Raw genomic sequence first — 26,196 nt, 5'->3', positions numbered from 1 at the left:
TTCTTGACATTTATGGAAGAAAAGGAAAAACCTGGAAAAAAAAAATGTGACGTTCTCTTTCCCATCTTTTTTTTTTTTTTCATCGCTAGCTAGTCTTCCTCACATAAAAACAGTTTGATAGAAGTTCGTGACCCTTCCCTTAATCCCTCCAGCTGGTGACCCCGTGCCTCACCCTTGCAGTAATCCCGCAAAGAGTGGTCCCGTCCCTCATCCTTCATCCCTTCCTTTCACCAGCCATCCTCCCTTTCCTTCTCTCCCTATCTCCCTCATCTTTCATCCCCAGTCTCCATTAACCAGCGCCCTTTCCCTCACTCCTTTCCTCCCTCTTTTCTTATCCATTATCTGTCATTTTTTTCAGTAAATCAAGGTTAAAGTTTCCTTCTTAACTATTTCCCATTTCCTTCTAAAGTCTTCCCTCACTCCCTTTCCTCCCTGTTTTCTTATCTCTTGTCTTCCATTTTCCTCACTAAATTAACGTCATTCCTTTCTTCTTATCTATTTCCCGATTTCCTTCTAAAGCCTTCCTTCACTCCCTTTCCTCCCTCTTTTCTTATCTATTTTCTTCCATTTTCTTCACTGAATTAACACCGTACCATTTTTCTTAGCTATTTTCTTATTTCCTTCTAAAGCCCACTTGACATTTCACTCCCATATATTTTCTATCTTTTCCAGAACTTTTCTTCTCTATCCAGTCTTCCAAACCCATTAGTTCTTACCGAAATGTAAAAGAAATTCCCCCTTTTTCAAAACTAACTCCACTCTTCCTTCCCATTAACCCTTCACTCTCTCCCATAACCATTCCATAACGCCTTTTCCTTTTCCTTCCCATTTATCCTCAATTCCCTTCCAAAATTATCATATCTACCACCTATCCACGTTTCCATAACCAAAAGAAATTCCAGAAACCAGAAAGTATATCCATCTCTCTCTCTTTCTCTCTCTCCAGCTTCACCCATTCCAGTCCTTAATATCAACTTATCATTGCACAAACACTCTTCAATTTCATTCAGTCCACAGTAACCACATTCCTAGCTACTCCAGGATTTACTATACCTAAACTCACCTTAACTCCTACAACCAGTCTTCCAGTACCTCTAGCCTTCAGTACCTACATTTCCTATTCAGTCCGAGTTTCCAGCATCTACATTTCCTACCGTTCCAGTCCCTACTACATCTAACATTACATCACATTTAATCTTCCAGTCCCTCCCAGACCAGCACCTCGCAGTAACCTTGCCCAGTCTCCCCTAAACTGCGTAAAAGCGAGGCCAAAGCTCCCTATGCATCAAGAAGTCTCATAATTCTAGGGCAAAGTCATATGAAAGACGGTGATGGAAACTTATGAGGGAGAGAGAGAGAGAGAGAGAGGGGGAACAGAGAGGCCTACGAGTAAGAGAAGGGGAGATTAGAGAAGATGAGGAAGAGGGGAGAGTCGAGGTGAGAGAGGAAAATGAGGAAAGTAGTTATTGAAGAAACTATGGGGAATTTAATCTTCTCACATTAAGTAACTTGAGAATATATTAATTTCCACTTGGAGTTTTTGATTATATGATACGCTTCTCTCTCTCTCTCTCTCTCTCTCTCTCTCTCGTCTTATCATTTATAGCATTACTCACGACAGAGAACACGGAAGAGAGAGAGAGAGAGAGAGAGAGAGAGAGTAATAGCCATGGGAAAAACAAGTAAACAATAATAATGTTGATGACAGGGAGAGTGTGAATTAGCTATCTGAGAGAATAGGGAGAATCTAAGGAGAGGAGAGAAGAGGGGAAGATAGGAAGGATGGGAGGACGATAGGAGGAAGCGACAGGAAGGAGAGAAAGGGAGAGGATGGAGTGGAGGAGAGAGGAGGAGAGGAAGGAGAGAGGAAGGGAGAGGGAAGGGAGAGGAAGGGGAGGAAGGGGAGGAAGGGAGAGGAGGGAGAGGAGGGAGAGGTAACTTGTGTTTACGCTTTGAACATTCTCTCAGGAGTTAGAGTGATCGGTGGAGGTGAACACGCGCAGGTAAAGACAGGTAACTTCTCTCTCTCTCTCTCTCTCTCTCTCTCTCTCTCTCTCTCTCTCTCTCTCTCTCTCTCTCTGCTCACTCCCACACGCTATAATTTCCTCCATGTCCCCCTCGCTTACTATCTCTCCTGTCACTCTCTCTCTCTCTCTCTCTCTCTCTCTCTCTCTCTCTCTCTCTCTCTCTCTCTCTCTCACTTCTAAATTCAATACTGAAAACACAGCAATTTCTACCTCCTCGTCTTCCTGAATTTTTGGGTCAGTTTTTTCTCTCTCTTTTTCACCTCACCGTTTTAAAAACACAGTACTGAAAGTGGTGCACCTTTTATTTTTAACTTCACAGGGTTCTTTTTTTTTCCTCTTGTACTTCTAAAGCTATTCAAATGATGGAGGGAATTAAAACCGGCACTACTTTTACTTATCTTTTTGAATATTCTTATTCTGACGTTCTGGCAAGTCTCTTTCTCTTCATTTCAACACTTCTATTTTATTTTTTCCAAGGCATCTGACAGTTTTCTCCTTCATTTCAACTGCATCTTTCATTTCATCCTTCGTATTCTCTTTCTATTCCATCAGTCACGCTTTCCTTCCATTTACCCATTTCATAACTTTCCCATCAATCTCCCCTTAGATGCAGAAGTTTACGTGTTTCTCCCTTTGCCAGACGTAGCATATATTTATTCCTCTCCCTATTTATTTCTCCCATCTTCTATTCCCTTTTACACTAATCACCCTTCCTTAACTTCCCTTTAGTTTCCGAAGTCTTTACCCTTCTATATATTCCTCTCCCCATCTATCTATCTATCCATTCCTCCCTTCACTTTAGCACTCATTACTGTCCCTTTAGCTTCCAGTGTTCCTCTCCCTTTAACCTCCTCCGTCCTTCTCTCCTTCTGAGCACGTTCTGATTCCCTCTCCCCATGCCCCCACAATTCCTAGTTTCCTCCTTTGTGAATGCCATTGGAGCGAAGTTTCCTACTCCATCCTCTCTCCTCCACTCCTCCCTCCTTCAGGACTCCGGCAGGCACTTGGCTATAGACCTTCCCGCCGTCAGGTAAGATAAGGTCAATTAAGTTGTTAGTATTTTTGCTATAACTGCTTCTAATATCACGAGAGTTTATATATTTTTAACAGTATGGCAATGCAGACGGACAGACAGACAGACAGACACACACACACACACACACACACACACACACACACACACACACACACACACACACACACACACACACACACACACACACACACACACACACACACACACACACACACACAATCTGGTGCATTCGCTCACGTTTAGAAATTTTAGTTTCGAAACCTGAACGTATAAGCAAAGTTTACGACAGATATAAAGAGAGAGAGAGAGAGAGAGAGAGAGAGAGAGAGAGAGAGAGAGAGAGAGAGAGAGAGAGAGAGAGAGAGAGAGAGAGAGAGAGAGAGAGAGAGAGAGAGAGAGAGAGAGAGAGAGAGAGAGAGAGAGAGAGAGAGAGAGAGAGAGAGAGAGAGAGAGAGAGAGAGAGAGAGAGAGAGAGAGAGAGAGAGAGAGAGAGAGAGAGAGAGAGAGAGAGAGAGAGAGAGAGAATATGGGAACAATATACGTACATGAACAACGACGAGGAAAAAAAAAACAGTGAACACTTGAATAACAAAAACAAAACGAAAAAAAAAGAGGTAACAAATATTTTTTCACGGTGGGCGGCATATTTCCTGAGTCAGGGTGGCGGGTGAGAGTGAAAAACGAGAGAAAAGAGAGAGAGAGAGAGAGAGAGAGAGGGAAGGATAACAGGTAGAGACAAGGGAGGTGTAAACTGTGTACTACATCACTGATACAGATCCCAATACATTCACAAGTACAGTCTTCCCTCACACACTCGAACCTTATCTAACTGATCAACTTTCCCTTCCATTCTGCTTCCTCCTCGCTGCACCCTTGATTAAAGACTACAAAGGGAGAGAAAAATGGATTTCAAGGAGGAACGAGCGAGAGAAGGTGGAGGAAAGGAGGGGGAAAGGGAGAAGGGGAGGTAAAGTGGGTTATGGAGAGAAGGCATCGCTAAATAGAGGCAAGGGAGGTGTGGGATGATTAGGGAAGTGTAACAATGAACAGGTGGTGAGAGGGTAGCGGTGTTGAATGTCCGGGTGATGATGAAAGATGGAGCGTGTGCGTGTGTGTGTGTGTGTGTGTGTGTGTGTGTGTGTGTGTGTGTGTGTGTGTGTGTGTGTGTGTGTGTGTGTGTGGAGCCACTTCCCAATGAGCAAATCTGTTTTTCACCTCCACATCTCTAATACAAAAATTTAATCTAAAACTTCCACCACCAGAAGAGCGAAAGGAAAGAAAAACAAGGCGGCAAGAAGAAGGAAAAGTTTGCGAAGAAAGAAATAAAAAAAATGGAGAAGGCAAAGGGAGATGAAAGGTGGAAAAGGAAGAGTAAGAAATATAAAGTAATAGGAATGCTGGAAAAGGAGGAGGAGGAGGAGGAGGAGGAGGAGGAGGAGGAGGAGGAGGAGGAGGAGGAGGAGGAGGAGGAGAAGGAGGAGGAGAAGGAGGAGGAAATAAGAGAAGTTGTGAAGTGACCAATCAAGGCTGCCAGTAGGAGGAGGTAGAGAGAGCGAGAGGGAGAGGGAGAGGGTGAGGGAAGAGGAGTGAGAGGAAGAGAGGAAGGAAGGGAGGGAGAGATAGGATGTGTGCGCAGTTACCTGGCAGTCAAGATGTGCAATTGACCATCACAGAATACGTCCAGGTGTGTGTGTGTGTGTGTGTGTGTGTGTGTGTGTGTGTGTGTGTGTGTGTGTTGACGCCTTCGATTCAGGAAGTACACACAGTTACTTCCCACCTCCGCATCTTACGAGGCTGACTACCTGGGGAAACGACCCACCTGGTCAACACACACACACACACACACACACACACGCACATTTATTCTGCCTGGTGTTCTCTGTCACGTCTCCAGTTACCATGTGTCTTAATATTAATAGAAGTGATGATGGTTTATGGTGGTGGTGGTGTGGTGGGGTTGGGGTGGTGCTGGGATGAATAAAAATAAACATTAACAAAAGCAACAGTAGTAGTAGTAGTAGTAGCATTAGTAGTAGTAGTAGTACAAGTAACGTGACATTTTCGTGAAGTGATACGCCTTTCTTTTGTATTTTTCTTTTGTTTACGTTTTTTTCGTGATGGTAATGGAACAACAAAACACAAAAGTCGTTATTCTTATTTTTTCTCTCTCTTTGCATGTTCTTGACTGACTGACATCACACCTGATATAAGAGAACCAACACACCAAGCTAACCAAAACTTCCCTCCCGCTAACACCCTCACGCTTTCCAGCCATTCATGCACAACACAGGTAGGTACTTCCCTCACACCTGGCGATGAGCAAACACACAGCCATCACGGCCAGGTGTTGCACTAACGAGGCAGGTACCACATCGCTTCCCTGTTTCCTCACAATGACCACAAATTATACTAAAAAAACATCAGTGTTGATTTTTGTGTGTGTGTGTGTGCGCACGTTCTGATACAAAAGATAAGGTTTATGTAAATATTAAAAAAAACTTTGAGTCTGTATTTTCACCGGTCACCAAACTTTATGCAGAAAGAGGAAGTAGGTTTGGAAAATTTGCCTCAAAATGCACGAGTAAATATTAAATAGTCATACCTGCAAAAATCCGTAAGAGTAAAGCCGCGTATTTCAACAACTCACACGCGTACATTCACACAAAAATATACGTACAAAATATGTCACGAGAAAACGACAACTCGCGTGGGAAAAAAATAAATAAATCTGCAATCACCAACAGGAAAGACAAGACAATAAAAAAAAGAGAAAAATATTGAAACGAAAAATGTCGATACTTTTTTGTCCCACTACAGTCCATTTTCCATCTTCCACCAGCTGTCACACGCACTACAATGAATCCTACTTATACCCGCAGTAGCAGCCGCCGCATCCACGTCACCCGCGCACTTATCCCGACATGCAGGCACCAAGAGGGAGGGAGGGACGAGGCCGCTGCACTAACACAAGAATATTACAGAACAGATATGACGAGGCCTGGAATCAACGGCGTTCAATACCACCGCACCACTGGATATCCACCAAAACCCGGTGGAATAGACGAAAACGAGGCTTTTACTACCGCTTCCATGGAACAGGTGTGCGTGTATATGTGTAGGCAGGTGTGTTTGTGTGTGCGGGTGTTGGGTGTTCAGAGAAGGCTGTGTGAACGTGTGTGCGTGCGTGCGTGCATCCGGAGAGGGTTTAAACGACTAAAGGGAGGGGAAGGGATGGGAAGAGTGATTCAGAAGAGGAAGGGAAGGAGGGGAAGTGGATGGAGGTTGGGATAGGGGTGGGGGGGTCGTCCAGGTGTTGGGAGATGCAGGTAAACAAGAGAAGCACGCCGTGTTGTGTATTTTATTGGCGGTGGTGATGCGTTCCGTGTGTTTGTGTTAAGGGGGAGCGGGGAGAGTTACGGGATCTAGATGCCGGACACACACACACACACACACACACACACACACACACACACACACACACACACACACACACACACACAGTACTTTCAATATAAAGCATATGGGGGAACAACAAAACCCTATCAAGATAATAACTAATAGAAGCAATTAATTAAGTCTCTCTCTCTCTCTCTCTCTCTCTCTCTCTCTCTCTCTCTCTCTCTCTCTCTCTCTCTCTCTCTCTCTCTCTCTCTCTCTCTATCTCTATCTATCTCTCTCTCAAAACAAAACTGTATATCACAAATTAAAGGAAACACGATTTTAACTTCCTTTTAAACTAAATTCATTACACAACCGATAACAAAAACAACAATAATAATAATAATAATAATAATAATAATAATAATAATAATAATAATAATAATAATAATAATAATAATAAGAAGAAGAAGAAGAGACTAGGCAAAAGAACCTAAAGTGATGGAGTGAGGGAAGGAAGGAAGGAGAGAGGGAAGGATGGAGAGAGGAAGGAGAGACATGACTAGGGTTTGAGAGAGAGAGAGAGAGAGAGAGAGAGAGAGAGAGAGAGAGAGAGAGAGAGAGGAAAAGTGAGGGAGTGAGGCAGTTGATTGGGGGTGAAAGAGGAGGTAGTGGAGCGAGGCGTGGAGAGCAGAAAGGGGAGAGGAAGGGAAGGGGAGAGGGGAGTTTTCGGGAGTGGGGAGTGTCGGGGAAGGGAGGGGAGAAGAGGTACACGGCTGCTGGTGGAGAGAAACACTTTTTTGGCCTTTTATTTCGCGACGTAAGCCTCGTTAAAAGCACGAAGGTGACACGCATACCAACCACCACCACCACCACCACCACCACCACAACACCACCACCCCCACCACCACTGCTACCACCACCACCTTCACCACCTTATCTAACCTAACCTAACTTAACCTATACCATAATACCACATCTAACTTTTTACCACTACTACCACTACCCCTACCACTATCACCATCACTGCAACCACCATCACCATCTCTTCCACCACTTCCTCAACTGCCACTATCACCACCTCCAACTCTATCACCACTTACATCACCACCACATTCATCACCATCATTACAACACCCATCAGCACCGCGTAGTTTACTAAAGCCACAATTTCCACCGTTATCTCCACCATTTTCATCACCATGTTACTGTCACTACCACAACACACCTGGCCTTGCAACACCTGTAACCTGTCCGTCTTGAAGATATATATATTGTATCACCTTCAACACCACACCAATAAATGATACAGAGCAACTTCAATACAAATCACCATGAAATATTGATACGTCGTGAAACTCTCTCTCTCTCTCTCTCTCTCTCTCTCTCTCTGGCAGGCACAACCATCACCAAAACACAGGAAGGAAAAATAATAATACCAAAAATTCCACTTCATGCCCTTGTGTTTCCTGTTGATTCAGTTTTGTTTTGAGGGGGAAACTAAATACTTTTTCCCGCCTTTCATGTATCCTCCATTTTTTCCCAACCCGTAGCTGAGAGTATTTATATTTCCCTCCGCAGTGGTGTGCAAAAATGGAGCAAAAACGTGTGTAGTTCAAAATACAAACTAAGGTTAGCTTGACTGGGGCTCCGCGAAGCTTGTTTTGCTCGGTTCATTCAAGTGGTTCGATCGATCCGACTCATGCCAAGAGGGATTCAAGTTCACAAGTTCCATGAATCCCGCTTAATAATGGAAAGGTCGCGCAGTCTGACCCGTTGCCGCCTCGCTCAATGGCTGGGATCAATGAGCGCTGCATTAAGCGGGAAATGAGTTTAAAATGTATCGTATAGAATTTCATGTGCGGTCGTTTAACAAGTGCGCGGGAAGCCGTGAAAGGGAAGTGGCATTTTTTTTCATTAATTTCACCTGTCCGTCTACCTGTGTATTATTGCGCGTGCCTATGGGTCTGGGGGGTGACCTTTTTGTTTCACTGGTAATTAATTGAAAAACACTGTACCTAGAAACCATACATGGTCACATAAACCTACCTCTGTACACACAAACAAGGGGTTGAAATGGACACAATAATAGATAAATAAACCTTTTGATTCTTACGGTTTCTGTTTTTTTTTTCTCTCTCTTTTACATGCCAGGTAGGTTGTTCAAAGGCAGAGAAATGATACATAAAGGACTGAATAAATACATAAGTAAATGAATAAATAAGTCAATAAATAAATAAGAATAAAAAGAACAGGGAGACTAAGCTAATTTAGTTTTTGAGACGTATTGATACTCCTATTTTGAATCAGTTTAAATCACAGACAGGAAGAGATACAAACAATACAGAAACAGGAAGATAAATTCATAGATTAAATCATATAGCAGTACCTTCAGTGTTAGTTTCCCTTCCTGGAATCATGAAAGGTATATGAAATAACAGGCATCCATTGTCATTATTCATAGGGTTACACTGAAAAGGTTTGCTCTAATAGCTGCCGTTTTGCCGGGAGCACTGAAAGGCTTAATGAAAATATATAGTAAGTAAGTGAAAACTCAAAATGAAAAGTATTATAAAAAAAAGACTTTTCTTGTCTATTATACTTGCATTTTCATCTTTTCACAAACTCACAAATCCATTCGAGACAATAACGATAATAATGAGAGGAATTAAATACAACATAAGCACCTTTGACCACTGCCATGCCCTTTCTACATTAATAATTCTCTCTCTCTCTCTCTCTCTCTCTCTCTCTCTCTCTCTCTCTCTCTCTCTCTCTCTCACTCACTTCCTGGTTCCCCTCCTGCAATCTTAAGCGACCATAACTGAAAACTCTAACTTATGCATGACGCTAGGATACTAATAACCTTAACACAAACACACACACACACACACACACACACACACACACACACACACACACACACACATGTAGTATTGGCATCCACGTTAAGAGTAACAACAATGGCAATGCTTTCAGTAACGCCACTCACCCATTTGTCTTTCTTATCGATTACTAACACATCATCGGTGGCCGCGTGCGTCTTGCTGTGAAGGGAAAATTTGCGTGCTGGGACAGACGAGGGACGCAAGGAACGGACAGACGGATAGAGGGATAGGGAGATGGAGGAAAACATGAGGAAAAGATGGTGTGGTGAATTTGAAGAACAAGAAGGTGAGAATTGGGAGAAAATGATCATGTTTTGACTGTAATGTTAAAGTAAGTGAGAACGAAAGGACAAAAAATGAAGAGATGCAGTGAAGAGGAATAGATAAAGGGTAGGGGAATGGATAAACTGGATGAGGGATGTGGAGAGTAGAAGAATATCATGAACTGTGAGTACTAAAAGTGGATATTGAAAAAAAAGAAAGATATAAATAGTACTGGATAAAGCTGAGTACAGAAAGACTATGAAAAAAAAATGTGAGGAAAGGATAATCTCTCTCTCTCTCTCTCTCTCTCTCTCTCTCTCTCTCTCTCACACACACACACACCATTGTCCTACATCCCTTCCCTCTTCCTTATCCCTCTTACCCTCCTTCCATCTATTCCCTTCTCCTCCAGATCTCCTCACCTCTATTTTTCCAGCTCCTTATCCCTTTCGCTCCCTGCACCCTTCCCTGCAACTCTCTTCTCCTGTACCTCCCCTCACTTCCCTATGGTCCCCTCCTCCTTCCCCTCACACACAAGGGAATACCATAAACTGCTGAGTGAATATTCATGAATACAGAAGCCTGACAAAATGAATTACATCGTGAGAGGTGAGAAGAGGAAAACATATGACAGGTCTTCCAGTGAGTCTCAATGTGCAGTAGTGAGGGGAACTGAGGGGAATTGAGGGGAAGTGAGGGGAATGGGAGGATAAAAGTCGTTCATAGTTAGTACAGGAGCTTTCCCCCTTGTCCTTTATTCTTTTGTCCTTATTTGAGTGAGGGGAAGTGAGGGAGGTGAAGGGAAATGAGTAAGTAAGGGGAAGTGAGGTGAGGTGAAGGTGAGGTTAAGGGAAGTTAAAGGATATTAAAGAAGTGAAGAAAGTGAAAGATAAATAAGGGAAACTGAAAGGTAAGAGAGGGGAAAGGGAGTAAATTCGTACGTGGACTTGCCAGGATAAATGTGAGGGGAAAATGCAGATTAATGGGCCATTCCATCAATAAAGGTAACTACTTATCAATCCCTCCTTCACTTTTCTTGCCTTTCCCTCCATTCCTTTCCCTCATTCTCTCCCTCTTTTTCTTCTTCTTCCTCCTCCTCCTCCTCCTTCTCTCAGTGAATCAAGTGTATGCTAATAGGAAGGAATTGTGTGGGAAGGGAAGAAATAAAAAAAAAATAAAAGGAGAATTGGAGGAGGAGGAAGAGGAGGAGGAGGAGGAGGAGGAGGAGGAGGAGGAGGAGGAGGAGGAGGAGGAAGGGAAGCATAAGGATAACAAAGTGTTCCTATTGCCTCTATCTGGCTGCAGTCACGGTTGTCTTAATAATTGTAGTAGTAGTAGTAGTAGTAGTAGTAGTAGTAGTAGTAGTAGTGGTAGTGGTAGTGGTAGTGGTAGTAGTAGTAGTAGTAGTAGTAGTAGTAGTAGTAGTAGTAGAAGAAGAAGAAGAAGAAGAAGAAGAAGAAGAAGAAGAAGAAGAAGAAGAAGAAGAAGAAGAAGAAGAAGAAGAAGAAGAAGAAGAAGAAGAAGAAGAAGAAGAAGAAGAAGAAGAAGAAGAAGAAGAAGAAGAAGAAGAAGAAGAAGAAGAAGAAGAAGAAGAAGAAGAAGAAGAAGAAGAAAATAAAGAAGAGGAAGTAGTAGTAGTAGTAGTAGTAGTAGTAGTAGTAGTAGTAGTAGTAGTAGTAGAGGTGGTGATGGAGCTGGAGGCAGTGGTGGGAAATGCAGTTCTGACACTTTTCCCGAGGCTGAGTATCAATATTGGGTTTCACGCAAATTTTCATCCTCTCCTTCATGTTTGGCTTAACGAGTACAAGTGTTCAAGGTTTTCCACGTAACTGGCATGATAACTACAAAGGCAATGCAATCGACCGTGTATGTGTGTGTGTGTGTGTGTGTGTGTGTGTGTGTGTGTGTGTGTGTGTGTGTGTGTGTGTGTGTGTGTGTGAAGAAAGCGATACAAAAATAAAACATCCATAAAACAAACTTTCTCTTTACAAAATTTCTAATACACATACTTATTTTTTTTTCAGTTTTACTCCTTCGCATTCTCGACATAAAAATACCCAGACATGCAAATAACGAGGAGAGATAAATAACAAGCCTCACTAAATTTATACTTATTTCATTTACATATTTCACCGCTCCATACTTATCTATAACATTACTTCATTTATAAAACTTTCAACTTTACATTTACTATTTTCACAACACTATATAGTTCTATAATTCCTTCTATTCATTTCCTGATCGCATTTTTCTCTTTTTCACCTTTCCTTTCCTTCCCTTCAAAGACCATGATCTCTCTCCTTGTCTAATTCCGCCTCTTTCCTTAAACCAGAACTGAGGCGAGGGAGGAAAGGAGGAGAGAGGGAGAGGAGAAGGAGAGAAGGAAGAGGCAGGAAGGGGTATCAAAGGAGGAAGAGGAGGGGAGATGAACTGAGGAAGACACCTGTCATTAATTAGGACAGGTGTGGGGGAAGCAGAGATCACAGGTAAGACAAGGCTGCGTAAACACTAATGGAATGTAAGTCCTTCAGAAACTTCACAAGTACTTAAGACCACTCGGTAAAAATTAAGGCCTCTTAGAACCGGCGTGGGAGTCAATGGCTACTGGGTTACTCGGCTACAGCGGTCCCCAGCGTGTATTGAGCGGCGCCGGCCTGCCCTTGACACCTCACTAAGGAACAGCGTGGTATGGGGCTGCTCCGTATTTGTGACTTACTGAGGATAAAGATGGAGGAAAATGTCTATACTGAGAAGAAGAGAGAGAGAGAGAGAGAGAGAGAGAGAGAGAGAGAGAGAGAGAGAGAGAGAGAGAGAGAGAGAGAGAGAGAGAGAGAGAGAGAGAGAGAGAGAGAGAGAGAGAGAGAGAGAGAGAGAGAGAGAGAGAGAGAGAGAGAGAGAGAGAGAGAGAGAGAGAGAGAGAGAGAGAGAGAGAGAGAGAGAGAGAACATCAAATAAGATGCATAGTAATGAGTGAAGGAATTGAAGTACATATATGAAAGTAAGAAAATAACTAAAAGAAAGAGCAAATCAAGAATAAATAAACGAAGGAAGAAAGAGAAAGGATAAAAGAGAAAAGAAAAGATGAAATAAAGAAGAAACTAAGAATAAATGAAAGAAGAGAAAGAGAAAAGAGAAAGAGAAAGAAACAAGTAGCAATCATGTATCAATTGGTTGTGACTTAGAATGACGCCAGGAGTTTCTTAGTTACATTGAATTGCTGCATAATGAGCGGGACACTCGATCGCCGCCCGGAGCCAGACACTCTTGTAAAACACCGGCGAGGATCCTTTAAATGTAACACTGGCGAGAATTTCAATTAAGACTAAAAGAATTCATTGTCTGCTCAAAGTATTTAATTGTCAGTGAAGACCGCGTGAGCACTTAGCGGCAATACAACACTGAAAGGAATAGACACTTACACTGAAAGATAAATAAAAGGAGAAAAGAAAGAGCAGTTGTATTGACTTTTCCTTAGCCATTACGAAATATTAAATACTGAAATACACTTAACATTGGCTGCTATAGAACACTAAAAGAAATTGAAAATACACTAAAAGAAAAAAAAAAGAGAAAAGGAAGAGCAGTGGTATTTATTCTTTTTCTTAGCCATTACATTAAATACAGAAATACACTTCATTTTGGCGGCAATACAACGCTGAAAAAATTGACACATACACTAAAAAAAGGAGAAAAGAAAGAGCACTAGTATTGATTATTTCTTAGGCATTACGAAACATTATATACTAAAATACACTTAATTTGTGGCTTAATACAACACTAAGAGACAAAGACACATTTGGAGCAGACGTGGTACAGTGGAATCAAGCGCACTTTGGGGTCCGACTCTCCAAGCGCACGGGTTCGATTCCTGGCCACGGTCCGAGTGTAGGTAGGGGTTCCTTACTCGAGGTTACTGTTCCCTAACGTGTGGGCTTTTAGATAGGAAGTACCCAAAAGATACCTCCTGTACTTCATAAAATCCCAGTGAAAAGTGACCTGGTATAGCACTAAAAAAGAAATAAAATACAAGTTAATATAAACAAAAGAATTAAAAATCATTGGAAGTTTGCAAGAGAAACATTAAAAACTAAAATTCAAGAATACAGTAAAAATTTGAAGTTTGGCGGCGAAGCAACACAACCAGGCAATGAAAACAACCCTGTCCTTTGGCTAACTCTATCGGATCATAGGGAGACTAGGGGAATGAGTGAGCCATTTTATAATCTTTTTTGTTCCCCTTTTCAAGTTCATCCCTCTTACAATAAAAGCAAGAAAATAATGCAAATGAAGAACTAAGACCCCTCATTGGCCATTCTAAATTATTAATCCCTAAAAAATCAGAAAAACAGAAAAAAATACATATCTATAACATTACAATACCACACACCTACTAAAAAACAATAATAAAAATAAAATAAAGGAAGAATGAAAAAAAAAAACGATCCATTACCACAAAAGGATTTAGACTCTAAGAAAATAAACAAATCACTTCTTAAAATTGAGAAGATAAACCTTAACGATCTCATCAAACTGAAAGAAAAAGTGACAATATTTTTTCATTGAATTTTGAGCCTCGGAGGATGATTTATGAGGCGTGTAAATGGAAGAGGAGGAGGAGGAGGAGGAGGAGGAGGAGGAGGAGGAGAAGAAAAAGAGGAGAAGGAGGAAGGGAAACAATAGAAATGACAAAAAGTGAATCAGTAAAAGGAAACACTAAAGAAAGCGAAGGGATAAACGAAGAGAAAAAAAGGAGTAAAAATGTGAAAGAATGGATGAGGGAGACAAGAGGTAAGTACGAAAGAACGAGAGAGGAGGAGAAGAGGATGAGGAAGATGGAAAAGAAAACAAAGGCAATCATGAAAATAATATCAAGAGGAGAGGATATACAAAAGGATACTAGAGGAAAGGAAGAAAAATGATACAAGAAGAGGAGGAAGAGGAGGAAGAGGAGGAGAAGGTTAGCCACAAGGGGAGGGGTATCACATCTCACAGAGGCCGAGGGGAGTGTGATGGAGAGAGAGGTGTGAGGGGAAGGACAGGCTTACCAGGTACCCGCCGGACGCTGCCCTCCTTAAATCCTTCCTATCTACACCACCATCTTTACTCCCTTCTTCCCTTCCCCTCACCTCCTTTTTCTAACCTCTATTCCTTCCACCTTCCATCTTTTTCCTTCTACACTGCGCCTTACTTTCCTTCTTTTCTACTTCTCTTCGTCTATTCTTCCTCTCTATCATCTTTAGTCCCTCCTTCACTTTCCGTCATTTCCTTTTCCTAACCTCCATTCTCTCAACCTTCTATTTTTTTCCCTTCCACACTACGCCTTACTTTTCTCCTTTTTCTCTTTCTTTTCGTATTTTCTTCTTCTCTACCATTTTCTTCTTTCTCCTCTTCCCCATCATTTTTTTTTTCTTAACCTCTATTCCATCCACTTTCCACCTTTTTCCTTCACGCTACCCTTACTTTTCTCCTTTTCTCTTTCTCTTCCTCTATTCTTCTTCTCTATCATTTTTTTTCTTTCTCTCCTTTCGTCATTTCCTTTTTTTATTAACATCTGTTCCCGCCACTTTCTATCTTTTTCCCTTATTTTCTGTTCTTACTTTTCTCCTTTACTCTTTCTCTTTGTCTATTCTTATTTGCCGTTTCCTTCTTCCTTGCTCCACATCCTCCTCTTCCTATCCCTTATTCATTCCTCATCCACTTGCCAATTCCAACTCCCATTATCCGATTCACCACTCTGTCCTTCAATTTTCCCTCCCTGTCACGGGCTTCTACCTTTCTGTCTCGTGTTTCCCTCAATTTCTTTCTCAGTTCCTTCTCTCGACTCCTTTCTCGGACTTCCTTCCTTCAGATTCTATTCTTCCTCCTCCTCCTCCTCCTCCTCCTCCTCCTCCTCCTCCTCCTCCTCCCCCTTCCTCCTTCTTTTCTTTCTCTTCCTCCGTGAATGAAGACGCAGAAATGACGTTACTACTCCGGAGGTTGTGTTATTGGTAGTGCAGGGCAAACAAACACACACACACACACACACACACACACACACACACACACACACACACACACACACACACACGTATCTCTTGTTAACTAGCAAACTAATTATATATGACATGGATCTGTTACGAGGTCAAAATTAGATGCTGGATTGATTCTCTCTCTCTCTCTCTCTCTCTCTCTCTCTCTCTCTCTCTCTAGACAACGAGCCCTTTCCATACAACCTTCACAACATCTTATCTACTCCTCCTTTTCTCTCCTCCTCCTCCTCCTCCTCCTCCTCCTCCTCCTCCTCCTCCTCCTCCTCCTCCTCCTCCTCCTCCCCTGCTCCTCCTCCTGGCTGTTATCTTCTTCCCTCCGGACACAACAGCCGCTGAGAGAAAAATAAAAGTAAAACACTGTTAGGTCGATTTACTACTGCTGTTTCTCGTCCTGCTGCTTCAATGCTCCTCATGTGGTGACTGACGGGGGGAGGAGGAGAATGGGGAGGAGAGGGTTTAGTGAGGATACGCTACCCCTCTCCCTCTTCCCTCCGTCTAAGATAAGGTGTGTGATGAGCCTAAAGGGAGGTATGGAGGGAATGGGAAGGAAGGAAGGAAGGAAGGGAATGGGAAGGAAGGACAGGATGACGATGAGCATATGGTGTGTTGGGTAAAGAGAGAGAGAGAGAGAGAGAGAGAGAGAGAGAGAGAGAGAGAGAGAGAGAGAGAGAGAGAGAGAGAGAGAGAGAGAGAGAGAGAGAGAGAGAGAGAGAGAGAGAGAGAGAGAGAGAGAGAGAGAGAGAGAGAGGTGATGATGGAAGAGGATTGGATGAATACAAAAAGATGAAGGAAAAGAAAACAGAAATATGTAGTGAGAGGAAATTGTTGGAATAAAGAATAACTTGATAAGAAGACCTTCAACCTCCTCCTCCTCCTCCTCCTCCTCCTCCTCCTCCTCCTCCTCCTCCTCCTCCTCCTCCTCCAGTATATAGGAAGAAAACACTGAAAGACAATGAAGAAACAGAAGTAAGCGAAGGGAAAACAGAATAAAGAAGAAGAAGAGGAGAAGGAAGAAGAATAAAGACGAAGAGAAAGAGAGTGAAGCCAAGAAGGTTGAGGAAGACCTTGAAAGACAGACAAGACAAACAGGAAGGAAAACAAAGATGAGAATAACTTGAAAGATGGGAAAAAATGAGGGAAAATACTCGTTTTGTTCTTTGACTTACATATTTCCTCTGACGTTGCTTTCTTAAGGAGAGAGAGAGAGAGAGAGAGAGAGAGAGAGAGAGAGAGAGAGAGAGAGAGAGAGAGAGAGAGAGAAACAGTTGTGCAATTAAGACAAAATAGAGACAGAACGCCGGACAAGAGCTTGTGAACACACACACAAACACACACACACACACACACACACACACACACACACACACACACACACACACACACACACACACACACACATACACACGCACACACACACACACACAACACGTCAAAACGACACTCCACTTGACCAATGTAAATTAAACAGAGAAATGTATTAAGTGGACTCTCTCTCTCTCTCTCTCTCTCTCTCTCTCTCTCTGAGCATAATATTATTAGCATATACATAATAATATATTTGATGCATTTTTCATTTTCCTCCTCCTCCTACAATTATTATTACTACTACTACTACTACTACTACTACTACTACTACTACTACTACTACTACTACGAAACACCAAGAACTCACATTTACTTTCTTACGTAAAAAACAACACTATCAGCAACACTTCTAACACTCCATCACAACCTCTTTGTGTCTGATACCTCTCACCACCACCACCACTCTGTACACCTGCGCCTCGTCCTCACCCACCTCACGGCAGACTCATCACCACCACACCGTCACCGCCAACCACAACAATGCACCACAGCACCACAGCAAATCATCCAATCTAGAAAGAATGTAGGAAATATAATCGTATCGTCATTTAGCACTTCTTACAGCACCGTCTCTCTCTCTCTCTCTCTCTCTCTCTCTCTCTCTCTCTCTCTCTCTAGGAATCCATATCCACTACAGCGACCAATTCACAGATTCTCTCCCCCTGTTCTCGCTCCCTCCATCCATTTCATATCCATCTCTCTCTCTCTCTCTCTCTCTCTCTCTCTCTCTCTCTCTCTCTCTCTCTCTCTCTCTCTCTCTCTCTCTCTCTCTCTCTCTCTTACTGTGCACGCGAAACCACTCTCTCCTCCACACTCCACATCATTCATCTTCCTACTCCACATTTCGCCTTGAAAGAGCATTTTCCTTCACCTCCTCCTCCTATTCCTCCTACTCCTATTCCTCCTCCTCCTCCTCCTCCTCCTCCTCCTCGACCTCCAAAGCAAGAGACACTAGTAATGCAGCACTTCGCAAGACACAAGTACCCGAGAGTGTGACATTTTTTCCCTCTTAAGTGTGTTTCCCGCAGCTGTGTGTGTGTGTGTGTGTGTGTGTGTGTGTGTGTGTGTGTGTGTGTGTGTTTAATGGTGCAAACTGAGAATGAGACTAAAATATACCTCCTTCTCTTCTTATTCTTTTTTTTTTATTATTATTCCTCTGCTTCTTCTTCTTCTTCTTCTTCTTCTTCTTCTTCTTCTTCTTCTTCTTCTTTTTCTTAGTCCTCTTCTCCTCCTCCTCCTCCTCCTCCTCCTCCTGCTCATCATCCTCTTACACCTCCCTGCTTTTCGTAACGCATTCTTTTCCATCATTTACTCCTCCCTGAGAATCATCAACAACTGTTTATACCCTAATGAACACACTACAAATACCCACAATCCCCAAATAAAAAAAAAAAAGCAGGAAAAAGGAACACAAACAAAATATTCTCGGACTTTCAACCAATTCAGCCTCCCTTCACTCACTATTCCGCCTGTGAAAAGAAAATATGTTAAAAATCTTGCATGAAAAGGAAGAGAAGATTGTGCTTGAGCCACGCGCGCCTCACCTGTGCGGGGAGATGCCAGGTAAGGGCGACAGGTAATGGAAAGGAGAGGGGGGATAGGGAGCGAAGTGTGAGGAAAGGAGGCATGCAAAAAGAAGAGGTTAAGGTGCCTAGGGATACCACGAGAGAGAGAGAGAGAGAGAGAGAGAGAGAGAGAGAGAGAGAGAGAGAGAGAGAGAGAGAGAGAGTATACACATCTTCCTATCCTCTCAGACCGTGACAAGGAAAAGGAAACGTGAGGGATGTTTTGGTTTCCTCTCCCTGCCTGTCCCGCCCCTGTCCTCTGTCTGGAAAGTCAAAAGAGCATGTTGAGTCACCTGTCCTTTCACCTGTCCACGAGGAAAGGGAGGGAAATAGGGACGCAGGGAGATTAGGGAGAAAAAGAGAGAGAGAATTTCTGTATGGAGTTAAAAGCTATGTTGGTTTTGTTTTGAGGTTTCGTTTTTATTTATTAATTTATTTGGCTTTTTTTCTATTTTCTTTAACTTTTTTGTATGTAAAGTGTCTTGTTTTATTAGGTTTTATGTATTTTTTTTCTCTTGTTTATTCATGTACTCTATATTTGTAATCTGGTATTTTGTTTTATCGTTCTGGATTCTCTCTCTCTCTCTCTCTCTCTCTCTCTCTCTCTCTCTCTCTCTCTCTCTCTCTCTCTCTCTCTCTCGGTCGCTCGCTCATCTTTCTACATCCATTTTCTCTCTGTTCCTCGAAGCTGTCCTCGTTTCTCCAACACATTCACCCTCTTTCTCCATCCATCTTCCCTCCCTTTCATTTCTCTCAGCCCTGCTTCCCATCATATTTTTCCTCCCTTTTCTTCCCATCCTTTGCAGTCTGGCTTCTGCATATTACCTTGGCCACCACATCTTCTCATTTCCTTTTGCACCTGTTCTATTTTATCTATCTGGTCTGTCTTATCTATACACGAGCTTATCTTATCTAATCTCGCCTTCCCTTGCCACAGTTTCCCTTCATCTGCATCCTGTTCCATATTCCAGGTGGTTATTAATAATTCTCTTATCTCCATTTATATTCCGTACTATTTCTCTTTCTCTCTTTCCCTACAGGTGAACGTGACACATCTAATACTCAGGTGGGAAAAGCTTACCTGTCTCTGGTGATGTCAGTTGGGTTCTCCTTTTCTCCTCCACCTAATCCACCTCCACCTGCCTCTTCCACCTTCTGCTCCTCGGAGGAAGGGGAGGAGGCGTTGGAGGTACCGAGGCCATTGGAGGTAAGCGGGGTGGTCTCCTCAACCTTCCATGTGTGAATGGTTTGGCAAAAGTTCTTGATGTATGGTGCACATTGTAGCATACTGATCACCATGCTCGTCCCCACCACCCCCACCACCACCCCCACCCCCACAACCACCACCACAACCACCACTGCTGCGGCTTTTCCTTCCCTCCTCCTGCACAACACCTCACCCTTGCCTCGCACTCATCGTCTCGCTGGTGTGTCTCGTGTTCGTCGCCAGGATCAACTTTTCTCTTTCACTCACACTACTGTGGCTTGTTCCATCTATTTTGATTTCATGTAATGCTTCAGCACCTTTTGTTGTTTGATACTTGAGCTTTTTTTTCAGGTATTCTTTACATATACATCCTTATCTAATTAGTGTAAAAAAGGCCACTTATCCACCTGTTCCAAAGAGAAGCAGGTTTAGCACATCACAAGGACGAGGGACACTTTAGCCTCTCTCTATCCCCTCCAGACTCTGCCACCGCCACCGTCACCCTCCTCCTCCACAACGCCGCTCTTTCTATAATTTGCAAATTTTATGAACAATTCCCGCGTTCCACCTCACTTGGCGAGGCTCAGGGAAGGAGACACCATCCACCACGCACACACGAGGCGCCGGTGTGTGTGTGTGTGTGTGTGTGTGTGTGTGTGTGTGTGTGTGTGTGTGTGTGTGTGTGTGTGTGTGTGTGTGTGGAGCTCGGTTGTGTGGAACGAGGAAACTTAGGGTTGTAGATGAGGTGGAATTACCCTACTTAAGGTTATATCTTTAAAAGAGTGCGACTATTCTCTCTCTCTCTCTCTCTCTCTCTCTCTCTTGCACCTTCAAACATACACACCCAGCACTCAACACTAGCACCACATCCAGCACCATCACCATCTTCACCACCACCTCAATACTCTCACCATCACACTAAGCCCAAGCACACACCATCCTCCTCTTGCTTCTCCTACAGACACATCCCCCAAGAATCAGCCAGCACTGCACGTCCCTCGCCACCCACACACCTAATCCCCTACAGCCTTTGCATAATTCACCGCTGCTGTGTAAATATCACTCCACAAAGCAAAGGAGGAGAGGAGTGGAGCAGACAAGAGCAGCAGGAGAAATGAAGGGGAAAGATAAATGAATGACAGGAATAGTGGGGAATGAAGAGTGAAGAGGAATGCAAGAGTTTGAAAGGTTGAGTTGATGCGAAGGGGTTTTCTGGAATGATTTGATTGGGGAATGGGTGTAGAATGAACACAGGAGAAATAAAGGGAAAAATCACTGGAATATGAGAGGTAATGAGGTGGGAATTTCAGTATTTTTGGTTATTAAAGACTGATTCAATGGTGGTGATACTCTTGTTAGTTAGTGAGGTATGCAAATGTAAGGATAAATGAAATAATAATGGAATGTAATAAGGAATGATGACTGAGCGGTAAGTGTTATGACTACCATGGAAAGCTAAATAAATGAAAATAAGACGCTGTTTATATGGATGTGATGGAAATATTCTCCGTCCACCTGTCTTCGCCCATCTTCCCCTTCATAGCCTTGACAAAAACGCGTCTCGACCATAAAATCGGTAAATAGATTCCCCACGTCAAAAATATTTAAACACGCACTAAACTTTTCCTTCTTTGAGACTCGGGGCATCAATTACACCATTAAAAGATCGTGAATATTAAAGTAACAGGTAATAGCTCACTTTAGAAGCTTTTATTCTATTAAATAAAACATGAGGAGCGGTGTTATGTATCCATCCAGCGAGAGTATGTATGGTCAACCTTGCCTTTAATATTCTTCACGTTTCTTTATCATTCATGCATTTGCTTTAACATAAATCGTTAGGCATTTATTAAAGGGTGATCCAAATTATCAAAATGCAGAAGGAATATTAAAACACACACACACACACACACACACACACACACACACACACACACACACACACACACACACACTGCCCTATTCCAATACTAAATAATTAATTCCCTATCATTCCTTATCGATCTAGGCAAGGAGGGAGAGATGGTTATCGTGAACAGCAATTTCTAGGCACTTTTATCGAGTTTTGCAGGCAATGCACCGGCCTGAGTGATTGACGCGTGCGGGAATGAATATGTCAAGTGGGTTATGCATTATTTTTTGTGCATTTCCTTTCATATCAACAGCAATAACATGTTTACTGATTTTTTTTTTCAGTTTTTAAGCAGGAATAATCGTATATTTTAGAATCACAAGTATCTTTTCTCTTTTATTTTAGGTGGAACATTTGTTTTTGCTCGTATCTCTTCATAAATAATGCATGAATGTTCTCTTTTACAGCACAAATAAATTCTTCTTTTTTTAATAAGTGCACTTCTTGTTTCTGACACCCAAAACAGCTCCTGAGTACGATAATAGGTTGTGAGTGCACGAACGTCCGACTTGTGCCTCGAGTGCTCGCTTTGTGATGCTCGTATGTTTCCTGCAACACGCGAGGCAGCAATGAGGGGCTGAAACTCTTGCATGACCAGCTGAGTGTTACGTAAATGTGTGTTAGGCGTGTGAACTGCGACAAAATTATTACTTTTTCATTTTTCTTTTTTCCTGTGTGTGTGTGTGTGTGTGTGTGTGTGTGTGTGTGTGTGTGTGTGTGTGTGTGTGTGTGTGTGTGTGTGTGTGTGTGTGTGTGTGTATTTCCTGGATATTAAATCGTGTCGAACGTGCGTGAAGGAGTGTATTCTGAATATTATAAAAGTGCGTGTTCCCGTGAATGTGCGCTGTGAGACTGTGTGAAAAGGACTTTTAGCAATACATAGATGGTATAGCAGGAGGAGGAGGAGAGGAGGAGGAGGAGGAGGAGGAGGAGAAGGTGGAGGAGGAGGAGGAGGAACTAGGGTGAGGGAGGGAGACAGGTGAGTATCGAACTGTAGTGGTGCGTGAGCGAGGCACGGAGGTAGGATGGAGGCAGGATGGAGGTAGGAAGTAGTAGGGAGGGAGGGACGCAGGTAGGTAAGGACGGAGGGAGGGAGGAAAGAGAGCAGTGCAGCAGCAGGTGTTCGGTCAGCTGACTACGCCGCCCCACGACGCGCCGCCGCTGCCACCACCACCACCACCACCACCACCATGACCACCTACCATTACTACTCATATTACCACTACCACTACTACCATTACTAGTACCACCACTAGCATTACTACTACCACCACTAACATCGCTTGCCAAAACTGTCTATTTTTTATCAACTCATAATCTATGCAACAATAGCTACTACATGACAGCTACCATTTCTGCTGCTGCTACCACTACTACTACTGCTGCTGCTGCTTCAGATGCTAACACTATATTTTTCCTGCCTTGCAATAACCACGACCACTGCCACCACTATCCTAAGTCAACACTACTTCCACTACTACCACCAACTTCTACCACTACTAACTCCCTACCTTTCTTTCTCCCACCACACCACCACAACTGTATAGTATCTACACCACTACCACCACCACACATACCACTAATCACCACTACCACAAATGCAGGTGACCACAAATAACCACAACTGCAAATATGACTTTCACCACAACCTTCACCACAACTACTACCACCATCACCACTATACCACTATACTACCACACTACCACATAACAGATCCATCACCTTCAACCACATCATTGACATTCATGGCACTTCTCGACCAGTCAAAACAGGATGTCGCTTTTCCCGCACAAAACCTCGCGATCCACACCACATTTCACTATTGCTCCTCTACTCCCTTCCACTCAACACGGCGCGCAATACAATACACGACCAACACTTCACTGCATCACTCCTGCACCACTGCACCGTTGCACCACTCCACACGCGGTGCAGTGCCACTATAATGTCCTCGTCAGTAAGCACAACACCGCATCGTTTATTCCACTACACATCCACTCCACGCACGTCAGAAAGCACACCGGCACGCTACTCCACGCTACTCCCCGCCTCCATTCCACACGACACAAACAAACACGGTCACACTGCACCATCTGCCGCCTCCACCTCCTCCCCCTTAACTGTACCTTTTACGCTTCCCTCCACATTAGAACCACCGTGCTTCTTTCCACGCATCAATCCATTTATCATTCCACACGCACAATTAGATAATCATCCGTAATTTCACAAACAAATGGGGGTGTTATTAGTTTTTTTTTTTACTCTTTATTACCAAGTCACAAATTTAAGTTTATTTCTCATGCTGGTTCAGGATTTATGTCACGTTATTTTGTTTATGATTCACAAGTCCACATGTTTAACACAGCCACGGCTAGACTCAGATACCGTCTAGCGACTCTGGATAGGAATGTCCAGGAAACGTTCCTTGTGAACCTTCGGTCTCTTCTATATATGCATGATTTCCGTGTGTGTGTGTGTGTGTGTGTGTGTGTGTGTGTGTGTTACTCGCACCACAAAGTTCTCGGCACCACAGCACATCCTTCTCGGCGGTTCAGCACTCCGCCGCGCTCGAGGAAGAAGGACGGAGTGAGCCGAGTCCTGCCTCACACACGCCTCCTGCGGCCGCTCGTCTGCTCACTGTCCGTCTACCTGTTACTCCAGACGCGTTTCCTCCTTTTTAAAGCTGAAGTTTCGCCTTTATCGCCCTTTTCCAAGTTTTCCAGCGTCTCCTCTGCGAGTTCAAAGCACAAGAAGCAGCGAGGCGCCACCTGGAGGTGCGGCACGTGTGGAGGGCCAGTGGAGTGCGAGCGAGTGGCCCTCACCTGGAGCACGGCGGACGCAGGTGCACGCTCCACACGCCGATGTTAATGAATAAACATCCACAACAACCACAGGTCCTCCACGCTCAGATGCCACACGCCTCCACGGAGCGCACCGTTGCCTAAGAGTTTCCAGCTTCATTCAGACCCGCCAGGCGCCGATCACCGCCCACGGTCCCTCCTCACGCCCGCACGCGCCCTCCCATCTCCGTCCCACGCCTTGCCTCTGACATTTCTATTATTACAAAGGGAACTTGTTAGCAGAGGCCAAGTCCTGAGATCCTTCTCCACGCGCGCACTGTGATGCGAGGATGTTCATCGAGGCGGGAACCAATCAGCGGGCTAGGAGACGCTGGGGGAGCACCGATTGGCTGCCAAGAGCAGGACGCGCGGCCATCGACCACCCCGCGTGGGAATTTTAAACCTCAGGCAGAGATTCACGTTGAACCTTACACACGCCAACACCGCGGTGATGCCTCGGGCTGCACGGAGGAGCCTTACGCGGCGCCGACCTCAATCACGCTCACTTTCAAGGCGGATGTAAGGCGAGTAGGGCCACCAACGCCAATGCCTCTCCTTCCTCCTCCTCCTCCTCCTTCGCCAAGACCAATCGCCGACCCAATATTCCCTAAATGTCCACTTTCCTTCACCTCAAGCCACCTTCACTATTACAATTGCCAATGCTGTCCATCTTTCGAATTTCCTGACCGCCCTTTTCTTTTATTTTCTTTGTCCTTCCTTAAAACCCCCTGTATTAGTTATTGGTGGTGTTGTTGTTGCTGCTGTTGTTGGTATTGAATACGAATGGTTTACATTAGAGCTAAATTGAAACAACAAAGCCAAGCCGCTTGACAGACAGGATGCTCCAAAGTACATACGTAGAACTCGATTACTCTCTCCACTGATAGAGGCCATCAGGGTAACAAGATGAGATCGGTTTGGGGGACGACGAGTTAGGCGTGGAATGTTAGGGGAGAGAGAGAGAGAGAGAGAGAGAGAGAGAGAGAGAGAGAGAGAGAGAGAGAGAGAGAGAGAGAGAGAGAGAGGAACAAGGATAAGATACGAAAGCGTTGAAGGGGAAGTACAGATGAGATAATAAGATGATGGGGAAAACTTATAGATAAAGGACACTGTAAAGGAAACTGGAATGGACAGAAGGAAAACAAAATATGGGAAAGAAGGGAGTGTCTTGAATTCCTAGTCTCGTCAGTGGTACAGGATACTAATGTAATATTCTCTTCCACGGCAGTAGACAGAAACAGCGGTGGCGTTAATGCTGGTAGGTGGGTAGAGAAAAACCGTGGTGTAGAGGAAACAGCTGCATCTAGGGGGAAAAATTGCAGGGATGGAAAAAACAAGTATGAGGAAGTAGGGCAGGAATAATGCATTATGGAAAGAGATGATGTTTGGTATGTTTATGTAATTAGGAGTTAAAACAGTAAGAATGAAGGTAATGTTGGGTAGGATATGTAGGTGAGCAAAGTGTGGAGGTGAGATAGAGCAGTCGTGGGAGTAATGCTGGGATGACTGACGAGGTAAAGGAGAGGAAGTGGCGGGGCAGGAGAGAAACTCCAACGAAGAGACGCCCAAAAGGAACTCATCTTTACGGTAAATTACGTTCACTCATGAATGTCAAACGAGTAGTGACTGGAGGCGCGTTTGTGCGAGGAAATAGATAGGAAGAAGAAGAAAAAGTAATCTTATCC

General features: G+C 43.6%; 1 protein-coding gene across 11 annotated transcripts in view; it reads right to left on the bottom strand.

Annotated features, from left to right (window-relative positions):
- Positions 1-26,196, bottom strand: part of LOC123510326 — a 732,954-nt gene that overhangs the window by 449,279 nt on the left and 257,479 nt on the right. The window contains exon 1 of one of the 11 annotated variants that reach the window (XM_045265381.1): positions 19,634-19,866. The exons of the other annotated variants lie outside the window; for them this stretch is intronic. Coding sequence (XP_045121316.1) covers positions 19,634-19,851 — 218 coding nt within the window. The 5' untranslated portion in view covers positions 19,852-19,866. Of the gene's footprint in view, positions 1-19,633; positions 19,867-26,196 lie in introns of those variants that run through there. 11 annotated transcript variants of the gene reach the window in all.

Source organism: Portunus trituberculatus, chromosome 28 (genome assembly GCF_017591435.1).
Source record: "Portunus trituberculatus isolate SZX2019 chromosome 28, ASM1759143v1, whole genome shotgun sequence".
Classification (NCBI taxonomy): domain Eukaryota; kingdom Metazoa; phylum Arthropoda; class Malacostraca; order Decapoda; family Portunidae; genus Portunus; species Portunus trituberculatus.
This window is presented reverse-complemented; position numbering and strand designations above follow the sequence as displayed.